General features: G+C 42.3%; 2 protein-coding genes across 3 annotated transcripts in view; both read left to right on the forward strand.

The window, feature by feature from the left end:
• Window positions 1-140: 140 nt before the first annotated feature.
• LOC124031490 (catechol O-methyltransferase B-like) lies at window positions 141-10,089 on the forward strand. Its single transcript, XM_046342768.1, has 6 exons — window positions 141-269; window positions 2,113-2,284; window positions 8,426-8,543; window positions 9,004-9,197; window positions 9,348-9,479; window positions 9,730-10,089. Coding segments are annotated over exons 1-6 (801 nt in total). The 5' UTR covers window positions 141-267; the 3' UTR covers window positions 9,913-10,089.
• A 479-nt stretch (window positions 10,090-10,568) lies between these two features.
• grm6b (glutamate receptor, metabotropic 6b) overlaps window positions 10,569-20,588 on the forward strand; it is a 39,378-nt gene continuing 29,358 nt past the window's right edge. Inside the window, exons 1-2 of one of the 2 annotated variants that reach the window (XM_046342770.1) lie at window positions 10,569-11,285; window positions 12,570-13,180. In XM_046342770.1, coding sequence (XP_046198726.1) covers window positions 12,638-13,180 — 543 coding nt within the window. In that variant the 5' untranslated portion in view covers window positions 10,569-11,285; window positions 12,570-12,637. The remainder of the gene's footprint in view (window positions 11,286-12,569; window positions 13,181-20,588) is intronic. The other variant, XM_046342769.1, reaches the window with a different exon arrangement.

The following is a 20,588-nucleotide window of genomic DNA, read 5'->3' on the forward strand; positions in this document are numbered from 1 at the left end:
ATGTTAAATTGACATCCGTGCCCAGTGGGATTCCTCTCTGTTCACACTAAGGGTTAGCTAATTATTCAGCAGCGGAAAGTGAGGGGGAGGGTTGGCAAGTAGGGAGGGGTTAGTCTCGTGAAAATGTGCGTGCGCTGGTGTGTGAGACGAACTGTGCTGGAAGGTGTGGAACAGTTTTATGGCGAGAGAGGTGGCATCAAGAAGGAGAAGTGTAAGTGAAGAAAAGGAAGAATATCTCCATCCTAATTGGAGACTGACAAGCTTCAGATGTAAGTATAGCCATGTTATTATGCCATTGACATTAATCTACCTTTGCATGCTGAAATAGTATAGGAAATAGCTGCTACTTTTTGCATGCTTACATTGTTGGTTTCAACTGTGGTTTCATGATAACAGTGCAATAAATTGTCTTCTCCCTTTTTAAAAAGCTTAAGATGTTGCGGAGCATTCTGATGTTTGACTGACTGAATTGTGTAGATTTCATTGGAACTGTTTAGATTCCATAATTACATCAGAGGGGATTGGGTTAAATATGTGTGGCATGTGTTTTCTATCATCTGATTCGCATGCCCCTCTTCACCTCATGATGTCCTGGAACGATCTTCATAGTTGTTTTATTGAGCTCTCTCTCTGTACACTGCAGTTTATAATTATTTAGTGTAAGCGGATGTTAATATTTTGTCTTTATACGTTTTATTTTGTCTTTATACATTTTATACATCTCAAGCACCTTGAGGGTGCAAGGCCCACTGGAATATGGTACAGTTAATCCGCTTCATCAAACAATTTGCTGTATATTTGCCATCTAATGAAGGCACTCTCTCAAAGCGCCTGACTACATTTCCAGAAGCATTTGTGTGTAGCTACAGTACACGTACATGTAAGAAAGGCTAAGTAAAGATGGTTTCAGCCCAAGTGCCATGGGTTTTGTCTCACAGCTTGACCTGTTCTGCCCGTTGCTATGCAACGCAAAGCCCATCTCGAGGCATTACCTCCGCTCAGCCTCTCCTGGGCTTATAGACATGAGTTGCATTCTCTATGAAAGGTTCAAGAGTCCACCCTCCCACCCCCCGCCTCCATACGTGCAAATAATTTGTTTTGTAGTGGATTTAGGCTTTGTTCTTATCCCTTTTTGCACTTTTCTCAACTCAACCACCATGTTTCAGAGGTGTTTTTGATTTTCAATATGAGCGCTAGTGTAAGGGTTTTCTTCTGGTGAAAGAGAGGCAGACCAAAATGCAACGTGGTGGTTATTCATGTTTAATTTATAAAGACACTATACATGAACAGACTAAACAAAACAAGAAAAGTGAAAACCAAAACAGTCCTATCTGGTGCAAACACAGCGACAAGAACAATCACCCACAAAACCCAACACAAAACAGGCTACCTAAATATGGTTCCCAATCAGAGACAATGACTAACACCTGCCTCTGATTGAGATCCGTATCAGGCCAAACATAGAAATAGACAAACCAGACACACAACATAGAATGCCCACCCAGCTCACGTCCTGACCAACACTAAAACAAGGAAAACACACACGAACGATGGTCAGAACGTGACAACTAGGTTGTTGACTTTTCTTCATGAATAGACACTTGTTGTGTTTGTTGTTACTTTTTCATAGTCCAGTGTGATTTAGTTAGTATTATTTTGAAACACATGGACACATGAATGTATTTGTTAAAAATATTAATATAAAGTGCCAATCATGAAATACATTTCCCCTTGATGAGTGATGGTGAGAGTGATGGAGAGTAATGAGTGGATATGACAACAGTGGTTGAATGATAATGAGAGGAGGACATGTTTGAGTGTCATCTGCTGCATAGTAAATACCCATTTCATTAGCCTAGTACAAAAGGAGGAATGAAAGGAGAGATACAAGATCTGATGGACGTGGGCATTGATTTCCATCAGTATTCATTTCATTATGATCACACAGATTTCTTGTTGTTTATAAGAGGACATACTGTATTGCAAAATCTTTTAAAATGGGTACAGTGTGTCTATGGTTATTTATCTGTTTTTCTGTCTTCATAACTAAATTAGAAATAGTTTATATTACAGTGAATTCATTTTTATGACAGCCATCTTTATGTGTCCTAGGATGTTGCTGAGCCTTCTTTCTGGTTTGATCATGGGAGCGGCTGTCCTCTTTGTTCTTTACCGCTGGGTGATCCCCATGGCTGTGCAGTATCATGGAGGACTGGCACTACTGTGGCATGATGTCATCGTGGAGCGTGCACTGGACACCTTGACCCGGACTTCACGTCCTCAAGTGAGCTCTCTAAACAGATGTATAGTTCAGTCTTTGGTGTTCACCATTGTTACTATAGTATTGTGGTTCTTCCAGAGACCTGTCATGAAAGGTATAACGACAGCGTTTCCCTTTGAGAGTTTTCAGAGTGAAATGACAGGGTGTGTGCCATCCCTTAAATGCAAACAATGCAATTATCACAACATATTAGTTGTAATATGTTTTTTTTTGGGGGGGGCTTGGCTTCCACAGAGATTTTACCAATGCACCGCTACTGATTTTTGCATGAGTTAATATTAAAACTATGTGAGAGGTTATAGACCTACAGTACCAGTCAAAAGTTTGCATACGCCTAGTCATTCAATCGGTTTTATTTGTACTATTTTCCACATTTTAGAATAATAGTGAAGACACCAAAACTATGAAATAACACATAAGGAATCATGTAGTAACCAAAGAAAGTGTAAATGAAAATATATTTTAGATTTTAGTTTCTTCAAAGTAGCCACCTTGTGCCTTGAAGACAGCTTTGCACACTCTTAGCATTCTCTCAACCAGCTTCATGAGGTAGTCACCTGTAATGAATTTCAATTAACAGGTGTGACTTGTTAAAAGTTTATTTGTGGAATTTCTTTCCTACATGCATTTGAACTAATCAGTTGTGCTGTGACAAGGTAGGGGTAGTAGACAGAAGATGGACATATTTGGCAAAAGACCATGTCCGTATTATGGCAAGAACAGCTCACATCGCCACAGGAAAGGAAGACCCAGAGTTACCTCTGCTGCAGAGGATACGTTGATTAGAGTTACCAGCCCAAATAAATGCTTCACAGAGTTCAAGTAACTGACACATCTCAACATCAACTGTTCAGAGGAGACTGCGTGAATCAGGCCTTCATGGTTGAATTGCTGCAAAGAAACCACTACTAAAGGACACCAATAAGAAGAATAGATTTGCTTGGGCCAAGAAACACGAGCAATGGACATTAGACCAGTGGAAATCTGTCCTTTGGTCTGATGAGTCCAAATTTGAGATATTTGGTTCCAACCACTGTGTCTTTGTGAGATGCAGGGTAGCTAAACAGATGATTACATTTACATTACATTTACATTTAAGTCATTTAGCAGACGCTCTTATCCAGAGCGACTTCCAAATTGGTGCATTCACCTTATGACATCCAGTGGAACAGTCACTTTACAATAGTGCATCTAAATCTTAAAGGGGGGGGTGAGAGGGATTACTTATCCTATCCTAGGTATTCCTTAAAGAGGTGGGGTTTCAGGTGTCTCCGGAAGGTGGTGATTGACTCCGCTGTCCTGGCGTCGTGAGGGAGTTTGTTCCACCATTGGGGGGCCAGAGCAGCGAACAGTTTTGACTGGGCTGAGCGGGAGCTGTACTTCCGCAGTGGTAGGGAGGCGAGCAGGCCAGAGGTGGATGAACGCAGTGCCCTTGTTTGGGTGTAGGGCCTGATCAGAGCCTGGAGGTACTGAGGTGCCGTTCCCCTCACAGCTCCGTAGGCAAGCACCATGGTCTTGTAGCGGATGCGAGCTTCAACTGGAAGCCAGTGGAGAGAACGGAGGAGCGGGGTGACGTGAGAGAACTTGGGAAGGTTGAACACCAGACGGGCTGCGGCGTTCTGGATGAGTTGAAGGGGTTTAATGGCACAGGCAGGGAGCCCAGCCAACAGCGAGTTGCAGTAATCCAGACGGGAGATGACAAGTGCCTGGATTAGGACCTGCGCCGCTTCCTGTGTGAGGCAGGGTCGTACTCTTCGGATGTTGTAGAGCATGAACCTACAGGAACGGGCCACCGCCTTGATGTTGGTTGAGAACGACAGGGTGTTGTCCAGGATCACGCCAAGGTTCTTAGCGCTTTGGGAGGAGGACACAATGGAGTTGTCAACCGTGATGGCGAGATCATGGAACGGGCAGTCCTTCCCCGGGAGGAAGAGCAGCTCCGTCTTGCCGAGGTTCAGCTTGAGGTGGTGATCCGTCATCCACACTGATATGTCTGCCAGACATGCAGAGATGCGATTCGCCACCTGGTCATCAGAAGGGGGAAAGGAGAAGATTAATTGTGTGTCGTCTGCATAGCAATGATAGGAGAGACCATGTGAGGTTATGACAGAGCCAAGTGTATAGCGAGAATAGGAGAGGGCCTAGAACAGAGCCCTGGGGGACACCAGTGGTGAGAGCGCGTGGTGAGGAGACAGATTCTCGCCATGCCACCTGGTAGGAGCGACCTGTCAGGTAGGACGCAATCCAAGCGTGGGCCGCGCCGGAGATGCCCAACTCGGAGAGGGTGGAGAGGAGGATCTGATGGTTCACAGTATCGAAGGCAGCCGATAGATCTAGAAGGATGAGAGCAGAGGAGAGAGAGTTAGCTTTAGCAGTGCGGAGCGCCTCCGTGATACAGAGGAGAGCAGTCTCAGTTGAATGACTAGTCTTGAAACCTGACTGATTTGGATCAAGAAGGTCATTCAGAGAGAGATAGCGGGAGAGCTGGCCAAGGACGGCACGTTCAAGAGTTTTGGAGAGAAAAGAAAGAAGGGATACTGGTCTGTAATTGTTGACATCGGAGGGATCGAGTGTAGGTTTTTTCAGAAGGGGTGCAACTCTCGCTCTCTTGAAGACGGAAGGGACATAGCCAGCGGTCAGGGATGAGTTGATGAGCGAGGTGAGGTAAGGGAGAAGGTCTCCGGAAATGGTCTGGAGAAGAGAGGAGGGGATAGGGTCAAGCGGGCAGGTTGTTGGGCGGCCGGCCGTCACAAGACGCGAGATTTCATCTGGAGAGAGAGGGAGAAAGAGGTCAGAGCACAGGGTAGGGCAGTGTGAGCAGAACCAGCGGTGTCATTTGACTTAGCAAACGAGGATCGGATGTCGTCGACCTTCTTTTAAAAATGGTTGACGAAGTCATCTGCAGAGAGGGAGGAGGGGGGGGAGGGGAGGAGGATTCAGGAGGGAGGAGAAGGTGGCAAAGAGCTTCCTAGGGTTAGAGGCAGATGCTTGGAATTTAGAGTGGTAGAAAGTGGCTTTAGCAGCAGAGACAGAGGAGGAAAATGTAGAGAGGAGGGAGTGAAAGGATGCCAGGTCCGCAGGGAGGCGAGTTTTCCTCCATTTCCGCTCGGCTGCCCTGTTCTCTGCATGTGTGGTTCCCACCGTGAAGCATGGAGGAGGAGGTGTGATGGTGTGGGGGTGCTTTGCTGGTGACACTGTTGTGATTGATTTAGAATTCAAGGAACACTTAACTAGCATGCCAAGAGTGTGCAAAGCTGTCTTCAAGGCAAAGGGTGGCTACTTTGAAGAAACTAAAATCTAAAATATACTTGAATTTGTTTAACACTTTTTTTGGTTACTAACACATGATTCCATGTGTTATTTCATCGTTTCAATGTCTTCACCATTATTCTACAATGTAGAACATAGTAAAAATAAAGAAAAACCCTTGAATGAGCAGGTGTATCCAAACTTTTGACTGGTACTGTATATATATATGGTCAAGTGTCACAAAGAAGGACATACGCAAATTACAGTTGGCCCAGAACAGAGCAGCACAGCTGGCCCTTAAATGTACACGGAGGGCTGATATCAAGAACATGCATGTCAATCTCTCCTGGCTCAAAGTAGAGGAGAAATTGACTGCATCACTACTTGTCTTTGTCAGAAGTATTTGACGTGTGGAAAGCACCCAACTGTCTGTTCAAACATCTAACAAACAGCTCAGACACCCATAAGACATCAGACGCCCGATAAGACATGCCACCTGGGGTCTCTTCACAGTCCCTAAGTCCAGAACAGAGGCTGGGAAACTTACTGTACTATAGAGCCATAATTACATGGCACTCTCTTCCACATCAGGTTACTGAAGCTAGCAGTAAATTCATATAAACAAAAGATAAAACATAGCTGTCACGATCGTTATAAGGATAGGACCAAGGCACAGCTTGGTATTCGTACATTCTTTATTATTATAAGAATGAACACTGAACAAACTAACCAAAATAACAAAACAACACGTGAAGCTATACATAATGTGTGCTGACAGGCAACTACACATAGACAAGAATCAACGAACACAAAAGGGAAAACGGCTACCTAAATATGATCCCCAATCAGAGACAACGATAAACAGCTGCCTCTGATTGGGAACCATCAGGCCACCATAGACATAAATATTTCCTAGACCTACAAAACCCCTAGACATACAAAAACCCTAAACAATACAAAAACGAGCATACCCACCCTCGTCACACCCTGACCTAACCAAAATATAAAGAAAACAGATATCTAAGGTCAGAGCGTGACAGTACCCCACCCTAAAGGTGGGAATCTGAACCTATAGGAGAGGGTCCGGGTGGGCATCTACCCTTGGTGGCAGTTCTGGTTCTGGACGCCACGCCCCCCCTCTTTACACTGATCCCGCCGCCTTTGTAGAACTAGACCGTCGATCATCGCCGGAGGCTCCGGACTGGGGATCGTCGCTGGAGGCTCTGGACTGGGGATTGTCGCTGGAGGCTCTGGACTGTGGACCGTCGTTAGAGGTTCCGGACTGTGGCCTGACGTTGGAGGTTCCGGGCTGTGGCCCGTCGTTGGAGGTTCTGTACTGTGGCACGTCGTTGGAGGTTCCGGACTGTGGCCCGTCGTTGGAGGTTCCGTACTGTGGCCCGTCGTTGGAGGTTCCGGACTATGAAACATCGCCTGAAGCTCTGGACGTTGGAGGCGGTACAGGTGGTACCGGGCTGGTGACACACACCTCAGGGCGAGTGCGGGGAGCAGGCACAGGACGTACTGGACTGTGGAGGCGCACTGGAGATCTGGAGCGTGGAGCTGGCACAATGCATCCTGGATGGATGCTCATTTGAGCCCGGCAAGTGCGGGGCGCCAGCACAGGACGCACTGGGCTGTGCAGACGCACCGGAGACACAGTACGCAGAGCCGGCGCATGATATTCTGGTCCAAGGAGGTGTACTGGGGACCAGGAACACTGAGCCGGCACCATCCGTCCTGGCTGGATGCCCATTCTAGCCCGGCTAATGCGAGGATCTGGAATAGAGCGCACCGGGCTATGAATGCGAACCGGAGACACTGTGCGCATCTCTGCATAACACGGTGCCTGACCAGTCACACGCTACCACGAGGAGTTGGCTCAAGTCTCCAACCTGACTCAGCCAATCTCCTCGTGTGCCCCCCCCAAAACAATATTGGGTCTGCCTCTCGGGCTTCTGTGCTAACCGTGTCCCCTCGTATCGTCACCTTTCCTCCTGCGCTATCTCCACCTGCTTCCATGGCAGGGTCTTGTCCCCTGCCATTACCTCCTCCCAGGTCCAGGATGTCCTCAACTCATCTTTCTCCCGGGCCCATGATGTCCGCTCCTCATTAACACACTGCTTGGTCCTTTTGTGGTGGGTTCTTCTTTCACAATCGTTATAAGGATAGGACCAAGGCGCAGCGTGGTATGCGTACATTCTTTATTATTATAAGAATGAACACTGAACAAACTAGCCAAAATAACAAAACGACACGAATGAGTGCTGAGAGGCAACTACACATAGACAAGAACCCACGAACACAAAAGGGAAAATGGCTACCTAAATATGATCCCCAATCAGAGACAGCGATAAACAGCTGCCTCTGATTGGGAACCATATCAGGCCACCATAGACATACATATTACCTAGACCTACAAAACCCATAGACATACAAAAACCCTAGACAATACAAAAACTAGCATACCCACCCTAACCAAAATATAAAGAAAACAGAGATATGTAAGGTCAGAGCGTGACAATAGTGGACTGTGAAGAGACACGCACACACACCCATTGCCACGCATGCATGCACGTACACACACACACACATTGTATTTGTGATATTGTATTGGTGTAATGTTGTACATGTTATATTGTACATTTGTTATGGTGGACCAGTGTAAATGTGTATAGTGCACAATGTATTGTGTGATGTGTTGTTTTATTTGTGATGTAGAGTAGACTATTGTTTTGTTGTGATGTGTCGCTTTATTCTTGTTTGGACGCCAGGAAGAGAAGCAGCTGCCTTGGCAGCAGCTCATTTGGATCCTAATAAAATAGTAAATACTAAATGTAATGTAGGCATCATCGTAGGTACAATACCATCCGTAATTTTTCCCTCTGAAATATCTAGCGTATTCTGAAGGCAGTGCAGACGAAAGCCACTGTAGGAGACCCCCAGAGTGTGATCACAGCCATCGACCACTTCTGCAGACATAGAGAATGGGCCATGAATGTGGGGGATGAGAAAGGTACTCTACATGTGCTTTGAATGGGTTATTAATAATAATAACAAATGCCATTTAGCAGACGCTTTTATCCAAAGCGACCTTAATTGATCTTTACCCTATCATCAGTCTGCCTGGTATTTAAAACATAAATAATATATAAATATATAAATAATATATATATATATATATATATATATATATATATATATATATATATATATATATATATATATATATATATATATATATATATACATACAAACACAGTATATAGTAAATATTTTGTATGTTTATTGGATAGATAGAGGTGAAAGGTAGGGGAGAGTGCTGAAAGAGCAGTCGGATTGAATTAACCCATGTTGCAGCCGTATATACAGGGTGTGTTCTTAGACCTCTAGACCACCCCAGGCCACATGTCTGCCTGGTCTTGACTGTGTCCACATCTTCGTGTGTGTGTCTGTATATTGTGACTTCATTACAGGCTCCATTCTGGACTCGGTGGTCAATGAAGTGAGTCCAGTCACTGTCTTGGAGTTAGGCACTTACTGTGGCTACTCAACAGTACGCATAGCCCGCCTATTACCCCCTGGAGCCTGTGTCATTACCTTGGAGTTCAACCCAGATTATGCTGCCATTGCTCGTCAAGTCATCAAATGGTCAGGACTGGAAGATAAGGTAAAAGGAGATTAGGATAGATGAATATAATTACATCTGATGATGAACGTGATGTACATTCATGTAAATATGGGTGGGTAGTAGATGTTAAAAGATACGGGTCAGTTGTAAACTCAGAAGCTTAGATGAGATCTCATTACTGTTGTCCAGGTGCAGCTAGTGGAGGGAGCCTCAGGAGACTGGATCCCTTGGATGAAGGAGCATTTCGGGGTCCAGGCGTTTGACTTAGTTTTCCTGGACCACTGGAAAGAGCGCTACCTTCCTGACACAAAACTGCTGGAGGTAAGTAAGATAACTAGTCTGATCATCCTGTGATGATAGTGAAGCATTGATAGTCCTACACTCTTACCCCGATATGAATAAACAAAACACATGTCATTCTCTCTTTTCTCCCTCTTTATCCCATTCCCCTAACTATATGTCTTCCCATCTCCCTCTCTTTCTCCCATCTCCCTAACTATATCTCTTCCCATCTCCCTCTCTTTCTCCCATTCCCCCAACTATATCTCTTCCTATATCCCTCTCTCTCTAGGAGTGTGGTCTCATACAGAAAGGCACAGTGCTGCTGGCAGACAATGTAATCTGTCCAGGAACCCCTGACTATCTGGAGTATGTCCGCAACAGCCCTTACTACAACAGCCAGTACTACAGATCCCACCTGGAGTACACTAAAGCAGAGGACGGCTTGGAGAAGTCTGTGTTCTTAGGGTACTAGCCAAACATTGAACCTCTTGTTTTAAAACACTGTAACTCTCTTTGTAATGTATTTTTTTGTTTGTTTCAATTTAAGCGCTGCCTTACATCTGAGTTATGACATACTGTAACTTACTGTGCTAAGCATTTCTTGCCCTGTATATTTATCTAGAGTAAACCAATATGTCTTCGAAAAGTATTTCTGTGTGTTTTGACTTTGTCACAATGCTATCTAGCTATGCAAATTGTTAAAATGTCAGGTCTTGACAGTTACATTTAGTGCTGTCAGTTTTACTGCTGCCGGATTACGGTAGTGTGATGTCAAACATGGATCTAATACACTAGGTGGCAGTAGTGTGCCTTTTTAGAGATTCCAATCAAACAACTGAAAAGCAGCTTGCAAAGTGGCCCCATCATATCTTAATAGCATGTATAGTGTTCTTTCAGCTACAGGCAGACAGAAAACAGACTAAAATCTCACACCATATCTAGCAACTGGAAATAATTATTTATGTTTTGTTATGAATCTGTATCAGGTCTCCATTTAGTTATTAAATATTATGTGAGAAAGGTCTGTTGCACCAAAATCGTTGATTTGATCAAATCCAATGGGTATCGAACAGCCGTGGATTAACAGTACTATTTAATGTGACTGATCCTGGGGATGCTATAGAAAATGATTTTGTCTATACAGCAGAGAAACAGATGCATCTTTTTTCATTTCCATGTGATTGTGTGAATCACTATTGTTTTAGTTGAACATGTTTCAGTAGTTAGAACATGATATTCTACAGGTGTGTATGAGAATGTATTCTCATGTCGCTGCCTTTCTAATCTCCCCTGCAAAGTGAGGGAGTTCCATCATAAAAGGGGGAGGGCACTACATATAGTACAGCTGCATACAAATATAAAGGCTAGTCCACCTAGGGATTTCTTCACAGACGGCCGCATGATAATCTCAATCCGTGCCCATTAGTGCACTGAGAGAGAAGAGGGTTCAACAGACAGAGCGAGGCAGAGACATAAAAAGAGAGCAAGTGGGAGAGAACTTTAAAGGGATTTGGCATTGATTTGTAGAATCTCAGTGGCATAATATGGTGTTTTTTCTACTTTTCCGTGATTTAGACAATGCTATACACTAAAGCCTCGAAAGCCAAAATGTTCGATCTTTTTTTGCTAACTAAAAAAAATGTTATGTTATTGAAGGATTTGAGTCCATTCCAGTTATTTTTTAGAAAATACATATAATATCTGGGATGTTAATGGATTTACTTTTTGCTAAAACAATGAAGAATCTGGCACTGAACCTCATCACATATTGAATATGGGAATAGACCTGTTTGGGAGTGTTGGAGTGATGGATGAAATCAAGACTGGTCCAAATGGAATGTTCAGGTAAGCAGTCAATTCTTATATTTATTACACCCATAAACCTCTTTTCAGATTTCAAGTACCGAGGTCATATTTGACTCTTTTATTATATGTGTCATATACATGTTAAACTTGCTACCCATACTGTGTATTGAACATTTCATCTCTGTGAGGCATATCTCTATTTCAATGCATTGCATCATTTGTGTAAACTTCATGCCCAGTATCCAATGCAGTTTTTTCATTGTTTGCACAACATTGATATGTTGCATCAAATTATAGAATAATAATAATAATAATAATAATATATGCCATTTAGCAGACGCTTTTATCCAAAGCGACTTACAGTCATGTGTGCATACATTCTACGTATGGGTGGTCCCGGGGATCGAACCCACTACCCTGTAGAATATAATGTTTGGTTGGATGCTAATCATACAACTAAGATTAAACTCTGTTTTGCAAAAAAAACGTGAACAGATACAACTTTAATTAAACTTACTCGGTGGAACATCATATTTGTAATTTCAATATTTTAGTCAGATTTTGTCTTAAACCAAATCTTTTACATCATATGCCATTTTTCAATACTGTCATAACTTAATTGGATGACACAGTGAAATTGGAAGGAAAGTAAGCTAGGCAGTCAAACTGAGCTATAAATATTTCAGTATATATTTATATTCTTAGCTTCACATTAGGATGAAATGAATCAGGATAAGACTTGATCTTTGCGTAACACATATTTGTATCTTGATCAAGCCCCTTAATTCTATTTCTCACCCCAATGTTTCCCTTATGTTTCCTTAAACATAAATAGTATTACAGAACATGAAAAACATTTATAAAACACATATCTGTCCATGTTAGCTTTTGTGCAATATTAATGAGATGTGATCACTATGCTCTTTGCTGCTCTCTTGGCTGTGTTTTACTTGTCCAACCATGCAGATACCCTTTACTTAGAAGACTCTTTGCTGTGGGGTTTGAGTGTGACTATGTTTAAGTCTAGAAGCAGTAGATCTTCTCTTCCACAGACACATATTTTTATTCCCATTTTGAGATTGTGGTGAAGAACTGAAGTGGCATGTCCTATATTGTCCGATTGAATGATAATGTTTGGTAATATGCCATTGATGCCAAGACATACTGTATAGTAATTTCTGATGTCATGGTAAGAGCGCTTGCAGATCCATTTGTATGATTAACAGTTATTTTATTCACTCAGTGTTAGTCTAAAATTGATGTAACAAAAGCTATAACTGAACTTAAACCAAAATACCAACATGTCCTCATTACTGTTCACAGGTATCACATGTAGAGGGAGAAGCCTGGTACTTTAACACTGGATACAGGAACCTTTGGTGGCCAGAATCATGATATCACAGTGCCACACATCACAGTTCTGCTGTCAATTTGGTCCACGTTTTGGATGCCATGTAACTACATTGCTCAGGTTACTGTGGATGCTGTTTCTGGGTCTAAGTCCATATGCATGGGCTCAGCAGGGCACACAACCACACTCCATCAAGATCAAAGGGGACATCACCCTGGGTGGCCTGTTTCCAGTGCACTCCCGTGGGCCAGCCGGTGTGCCCTGTGGGGAGATCAAGAGGGAGAAGGGGATCCACCGAATGGAGGCCATGCTGTATGCGCTGGATCAGATCAACAGTGACCCTGACCTCCTTCCTAACATCACCCTGGGGGCCATGGTCCTGGACACCTGCTCCAGAGACACCTACGCTCTGGAGCAGTCACTCACCTTCGTCCAGGCCCTCATCCAGAAGGATAACTCAGACGTGCGTTGCTCCAACAATGAGCCACCCATTATTCGCAAACCAGAGAGGGTGGTGGGAGTAATCGGAGCATCAGGCAGCTCTGTGTCCATCATGGTGGCCAACGTGCTGAGACTCTTTGCGGTGAGACTCCTTCCTGTGCTGTGCATTTTTAGCCCTCCCTATACTATAATCCCATGCTGAATTCTCATCCTCTCACACATTTTCTTCATCAGAGTTAATATACAGTACCAGTCAAAAGTTTGGACACACCTACTTATTCAAGGGTTTTTCTTAATTTGTACTATTTTTTACACTGTAAAATAGTAGTGAAGACATCAAAACTATGTCGTAACCAAAAAAGTGTTAAACAGAATATCAAAATATATTTCAAATTGTTCAAAGCAGCCACCCTTTTCCTTGATGACAGCTTTGCATACTCTCAACCAGCTTCATGAGGTAGTTACCTGGAATGCATTTCAATGAACAGGTGTGCCTTAAAAGTTAAAAGTTCACCATTGTTACTATGGTATTGTGATTCTTCCAGAGGCCTGCCATGAAAGGTATTACGACAGCGTTTCCCTTTGAGAGTTTTCAGAGTGCAATGACAGTGTGTGTCATCCCTTTAATGCAAACAACGCAATTATCACAACATGTAAGTTGTAATATGTTTTTTTTTTTGGAGGGGGGGGGGCTTGACTTCCACAGTGATTTTACCAATGCACAGCTACTGATTTTTGCATGAGTTAATATTTAAAATATATGAGAGGTTATAGACTTACAGTACCAGTCAAAAGTTTGCACACGCCTACTCATTCAAGGGTTTTTCTTTATTTTTACTATTTTCTACATTGTAGGATAATAGTGAAGACATCAAAACTATGAAATAACACATAAGGAATCATGTAGTAACCAAATAAGTGTCAAACAAATGAAAATATATTTTAGATTTTAGTTTCTTCAAAGTAGCCACCCTTTGCTTGAAGACAGCTTTGCACACTCTTAGCATTCTCTCAACCAGCTACCTGTAATGAATTTCAATTAACAGGTGTCACTTGTTTAAAGTTTATTTGTGGAATTTCTTTCCTACATGCATTTTAACCAATCAGTTGTGCTGTGACAAGGTAGGGGTAGTATACAGAAGATAGACATATTTGGTAAAAGACCAAGTCCGTATTATGGCAAGAACAGCTCAAATAAGCTAAGTGAAACGACAGTCCATCATTACTTTAATGCAGGCGTTGGCAACTCCAGTTCTCGAGGGCCTGATTGGTGTCACACTTTTTCTCCATCCCCCACAGCTGATTAATCAAATTGCATTCTAAACTGATGATCATGATTAGGTGATTATTGAAGTCAGGTGTGTTAGCTGGGTCTGGGGCAAAACTGTGATACCATTCAGGCCCTTGAGGACTGGAATTGCCCACCCCTGCTTTAAGGCATGAATGTCAGTCAATCTGGAAAATTTCAAGAACTTTGAAAGTTTCTTCAATTGCAGTCGCAAAAACCATCAAGCGCAATGATAAAACTGCCACTCATGAGGACCGCCACAGGAAAGGAAGACCCAGAGTTACCTCTGCTGCAGAGTTCATTAGATTTACCAGCCTCAGAAATCGGCAATTTAACTGCACCTCAATGCTGTCATCATGGCAAAGGGTGGCTACTTTTAAGAATCTCAAATATAAAATATATTTTTAATTGTTTAAAACTTTTTGGGATACTACATGATTCCATATGTGTTATTTCATAGTTTTTATGTCTTTACTATTATTCAACAATGTAGAAAATAGTTTTAAAAAACAACAACACTTGGATGAGTAGGGGTGTCCAAACTTTTGACGGGTCCTGTAGTTTAGAGAACATTAAGAAAAAACATTAAGAACATTAAGAAACAACAGTACTTCAGAATTTCAGTACTTCAGCATAAGGTTTCCTCATGATTCTATTTAAAGTAATGTACTCATTGTGTTAAGAATGTTAAGAAATAATGTTCTTCTGTGGGAATTTCAGTACTTCAGCATAACGTTCCCTACAGGGTTCTTCATTGTTCTATTTTAAAGTCATGTTCTCAAATTGTTCAGAGAACGTTAAGAAAACTATCCATAAAAAAACACAACACTTTAATTACGTTCAGAGAACGTTCTAAGAATGTTATATAAAAACATATACATTCCTTTTTCAGCATCAACAAAACTGTCTATCCTCTAATTTGAATCAATTAAAATAAACAGCTTTGCACACTTAAGAAAACATGGCATGGTAGCTCTATTCTGGTGGTGCAGTGGTCTAATTCCACAGATAGAGACCAGAAGATTATAGGTGTGAATCTCAATTATGCTGTTTCACAATAAAAAAGAAATGTGCTTGCAGGAAACGTATGATTTTGTTCCCCCAACCAATGTGAAACCAAAAATATATGTTCCCATAACTTCCAAAGAACCAAATGTGCTAAAACAATATTGTGGCAAAAAAATAATATGTGGCTTTCGGACACAAGTGACAAATGACACGTAAAGAAAAACACAATATATTGTTATATCTTTCACATGAGTCAGACACGTGGTTTTAGGACATGTGAAGTTCCACATGGATTTTCACATGCAATCAAGTTAATCGTAGGATTTGCTGTGATTAATTAAGATTAATTGAAATTTCAGAGTTTGCTCATTGTGCTGTAATTTTAGGATTTCGTTTTTATATTTAAAGCATTAAACAATACTGATGTTTTTGTCCAGAGTAACGGTTAGCAAAATTAGGTAAATTGATATAGTACACGTTCTTAACCTCAATGTCAATGCCATTGTTGTTTTTAGCTGTATAGATTATGTGAAAGTATATATTTACATTCAGTCCAATAGAAAACATTTTCACATATTTTCACATACACTGAACAAAAATATAAATGCAACATGTAAAGTGTTGGTCCCGTGTTTCATGATCTGAAATAAAAGAACCCAGACATTTTTCATACACACAAAAAGCCAATTTCTTTAAAACGTTGTACACAAATTTGTTTACATCCCTGTTAGTGAGCATTTCTCCTTTACAAAGATAATCCATCCACCTGGCAGGTATGGCATATCAAGAAGCTGAAGCATGATCATTACACAGGTGCACCTTGAGCTGGGGACAATAAAAGCCACTCTATTATGTGCAATTTTGTCACACAACACAATGCCACAGATGTCTCAAGTTTTGAGGGAGCGTGCAATTGGCATACTGACTGTCAACCATAGCTGTTGCCAGATAATTGCATGTTCATTTCTCTATCATAAGCCACCTCCAAAGTCATTTTAGAGAATTTGGCAGTACGTCCAACCGGTCTCACAACAGCAGACCACGTGTAACTATGCCAGCCCAGGACCTCCACATTCAGCTTCTTCACTTGCGGGATCATCTGAGACGAGCCACCTGGACAGCTGAAGAAACTGTGGGTTTGCACAACAAACTGTCAGAAACCGTCTCAGGAAAGCTCATCTGCGTGCTTGTCATTGTCACCAGGGTCTTTACCTGACTGCAGTTCGATATCATAACCAACTTCAGTGGGCAAATGCTCACCTTCGATGCCCCGGAGAAGTAGGCTCTTCTCGGATGAATCCCGGTTACTGGGCAGATGGCTGACAGAATGTGTGGTGTCGTTTGGGCGAGAGGTTTTCTGATGTCAATGTTGTGAACAGAGTGCCCCATGGTGGTGGATTGGGTTGTGGTATGGGCAGGCATAAGCTACAGACAACAAACACAGTTGCATTTTATCAATGGCAATTTGAATGCACAGAGATACTGTGATGAGATCCTGAGACCCATTGTCGTGCCGCCATCTCCTCATGTTTCATCATGATAATGTATGGCCCCATGTTGCAAGGATCTGTACACAATTGGCGCAAGTAAGATGGAGCCGGAGAGGATGGCTGCCGTTTCATGGGCTCTTAACCAAACGTGCAATTTTGTTAGTTTTTTTCTCATTTTTTGTAACTTATTTTGTACATAATGTTGCTGCTACCGTCTATGACCAAAAAGAGCTTCTGGAAATCAGAACAGCAATTTCTCACTTTGAACTGGACAAATAATTTATTTTGAATGAGTCGAACGAGAGGGATTTACTCCAGACACTCGAACAGACCCTCATCCCCGTTATTCGCAGGAGAAAGAGACGGAAAAGATATCGCAGAAAGAGATTGAGTGGCTAATCTGCCCTTGCCATCCGTACTACTGCCAACGCACAATCGCTGGATACTACATTGGACGAGCTAAAGGCACATATATCCTACCAACGGGTCATAAAAAACTGTAATATCTTATGTTTCACCAAGTCATGGCTGAACAACGACATGATTAACATACAGCTGGTAGGTTACACACTGCATTGGCAGGATAGAACATCAGCCTCTGGTAAGACAATGGGTGCGGTCTATGTATATTTCTAAACAACAGCTGGTGCACGATATCTGAGGAAGTCTCAAGGTTTTGCTCGCCTGAGGTAGAGTATCTCCTGATAAGCTGTAGACTACCTGTATTTTTCGTAGCTGTCTACATACCACCACCACAGACCGATGCTTTCACTAAGACCACACTCAATGAGCTGTATACCACTATAACCAAACAGGAAAATACACATCCAGAGGCAGCGTTCCTAGTGGCTGGGGACTTTAATGCAGGGAAACTTTTATCTGTTTTACCTCATTTCTATCAACATGTTAAATGTGCAACCTGAAGGAAAAAAACTCTAGACCACCTTTACTCCACACACAGAGACGCGTACAAAGCTCTCCCTCGCCCTCCATTTGGCAAATCTGACCATAATTATATTCTCCTGATTCCTGCTTACAAGCGAAAATTATAGCAGGAAGCACCAGTGACTCTGTCAATAAAAAAGGGGTCAGATAAAGCAGATGCTAAGCTACAGGACTGTTTTGCTAGCACAGACTAGAATATGTTCCGGGATTCTTCCAATGGCATTGAGGAGCACAACACATCAGTCACTGGCTCCATCAATAAGTAGATCGATGATGTCGTCCCCACAGTGACTGTACGTACATACCCCAACCAGAAGCCATAGATCACAGGCACTGAGCTAAAAGGGTAGAGCTGTCGCTTTAAAGGAGCGGGACTCTAACACGGAGGCTTATAAGAAATCCCGCTATGCCCTCCGACGAACCGTCAAACAGGCAATGTGTCAATACAGCTGTTACGTCCGTTGTTGGAATGAGACCAAGGCGCAGCGTGGTAAGCGTACATCTCTCTTTATTTTTATGAACACCAAAAAATAAAAAATAGATAAATGAACATAACGTTCTGCAGGCTAGACAATAACTGTACTAAAACAAGATCCAACAAAATAGGGTGGAAAACAGGCTGCCTAAGTATGATTCCCAATCAGAGACAACGATAGACTGCTGCCTCTGATTGGGAACCATACCTGGCCAACAAATAAATAGAAAACTATAATGCCCACCCAAATCACACCTTGACCTACCCAAAGAGAGACATAAAAAGGCTCTCTAAGGTCAGGGCATGACAACAGGACTAAGTTCGAATCATCAAATCAAATTTTATTGGTCACATACACGTGATTAGCAGATGTCATTGTGGGTGTAGTGAAATGCTTGTGCTTCTAGCTCCGACAGTGCAGTAATATCTAACAAGTAATATCTAACAAATTACACAACATATACTCAATTCACACAAATCTAAGTAGGAATGAATTAAGACTATATACATATGGATGAGCGATGTCAGAGCGGAATAGACTAAGATACAGTAGAATAGTATAGAAAACAGCAGTATATACATATGAGATGAGTAATGCAAGATATGTAAACGGTATTAAGTGACTAAGATATTGTAGAATAGTATAGAATACAGTATATACATATGAGATGAGTAATGCAAGATGTGTAAACATTATTAAGTGACTAAGATATTGGTAGAATAGTATAGAATACAGTATATACATATGAGATGAGTAATGCAACATATGTAAACATTATTAAAGTGACTAGTGTTCCATTCCTTAAAGTGGCCAGTGATTCCTAGTCTATGCCTATAGGCAGCAGCCTCTAATGTGCTAGTGATGGCTGTTTAAGAGTCTGATGACCTTGAGATAGAAGCTGTTTTTCAGTCTCTCGGTCACAGCTTTGATGCACCTGTACTGACCTCGCAACTGTCTGTGTGGGTTGTCCATTTCAGTTTGTCAGTGATGTGTACACCAAGGAACCTTTTCACCTTCTCCACTGCGGTCCCGTAGACATCTCCTTTGTTTTGTTGAGATTGAGTGAGAGGGTGTTTTCCTGGCACCACACTCCCAGAGCCCTCACCTCCTCCCTGTAGGCTGTCTTGTCATTGTTGGTAATCAAGCCTACAACTGTTGTGTCGTCTGCAGACTTGATGATTGAGATGGAGGCGTGCTTGGCCACGCAGTCATGGGTGAACAGGGAGTACAGGAGGGGGCTAAGCACGCACCCTTGTGGGGCCCCAGTGTTGAGGATCAGCGGAGTGGAGGTGATGTTTCCTACCTTCACCACCTGTCGGTGGCCCGTCAGGAACTCCAGGACCCTGTTGCACAGGATGGGGTTCAGACACAGGGCCTCTTAATGATGAGCTTGGAGGGTACTATGGTGTTGAACGCTGAGCTATAGCCAATAAACAGCATTCTTACGTAGGTATTCCTCTTGTCCATTTGGGATAGGGCAGTGTGCAGAGTGACGGAGATTGGATAGTCTGTGGATCTATTGGGGCAGTAAGCAAATTGAAGTGAATCTCGGGTGGCAGGTAAAGTAGAGGTGATATGATCCTTGACTAGTCTCTCAAAGCACTTCATGATGACAGAGGTGAGTGCTACGGGGCGATAGTCATTAAGTTCATTTATCTTTGCCTTCTTGGGCACAGGAACAATGGTGGCCATATTGAAGCATGTGGGGACAGCAGATTGGGATAGGGAGAGATTGAATATTCCTGTAAACCCACAAACCAGCTGGTCTGCTCATGCTCTGAGGACGCGGCTAGGGATACTGTCAGGGACGGCAGCCTTGCAAGGGTTAATAAATCTTCTTCTGGATTGGTGTCCTTTCCATGGGACGGTTGAGCTAACGTAGGCTAATATGATTAGCATGTGGTTGTAAGTAACAAGAACATTTCCCAGGACATAGACATATCTAATATTGGCAGAAAGCTTAAATTATTGTTAATATAACTGTCCAATTTACAGTAGCTATTACAGTGAAATAATACCATGTTATTGTTTGTGGAGAGTGCACAATTTTGAACATGAAAAGTTATTAATAATCAAATTAGGCACATTTGGGCAGTCTTTAAAAAATTTGAACATAAATACAATGGTTCATTGGATCAGTCTAAAACTTTGCACATACACTTATGCCATCTAGTGGTCAAAATCTAAATTGCAACTGGGCTGGAATAATACATTATGTCCTTTCTCTTGCATTTCAAAGATGAAATACAAAAAAAATACATAAGAACGGTTGTTTTTTAATTTATTTGATCTTTTATCAGATCGATTGTGTTATATTCTACTACATTCCATTCACATGTCCAT

Source organism: Oncorhynchus gorbuscha, linkage group LG03 (genome assembly GCF_021184085.1).
Source record: "Oncorhynchus gorbuscha isolate QuinsamMale2020 ecotype Even-year linkage group LG03, OgorEven_v1.0, whole genome shotgun sequence".
Classification (NCBI taxonomy): domain Eukaryota; kingdom Metazoa; phylum Chordata; class Actinopteri; order Salmoniformes; family Salmonidae; genus Oncorhynchus; species Oncorhynchus gorbuscha.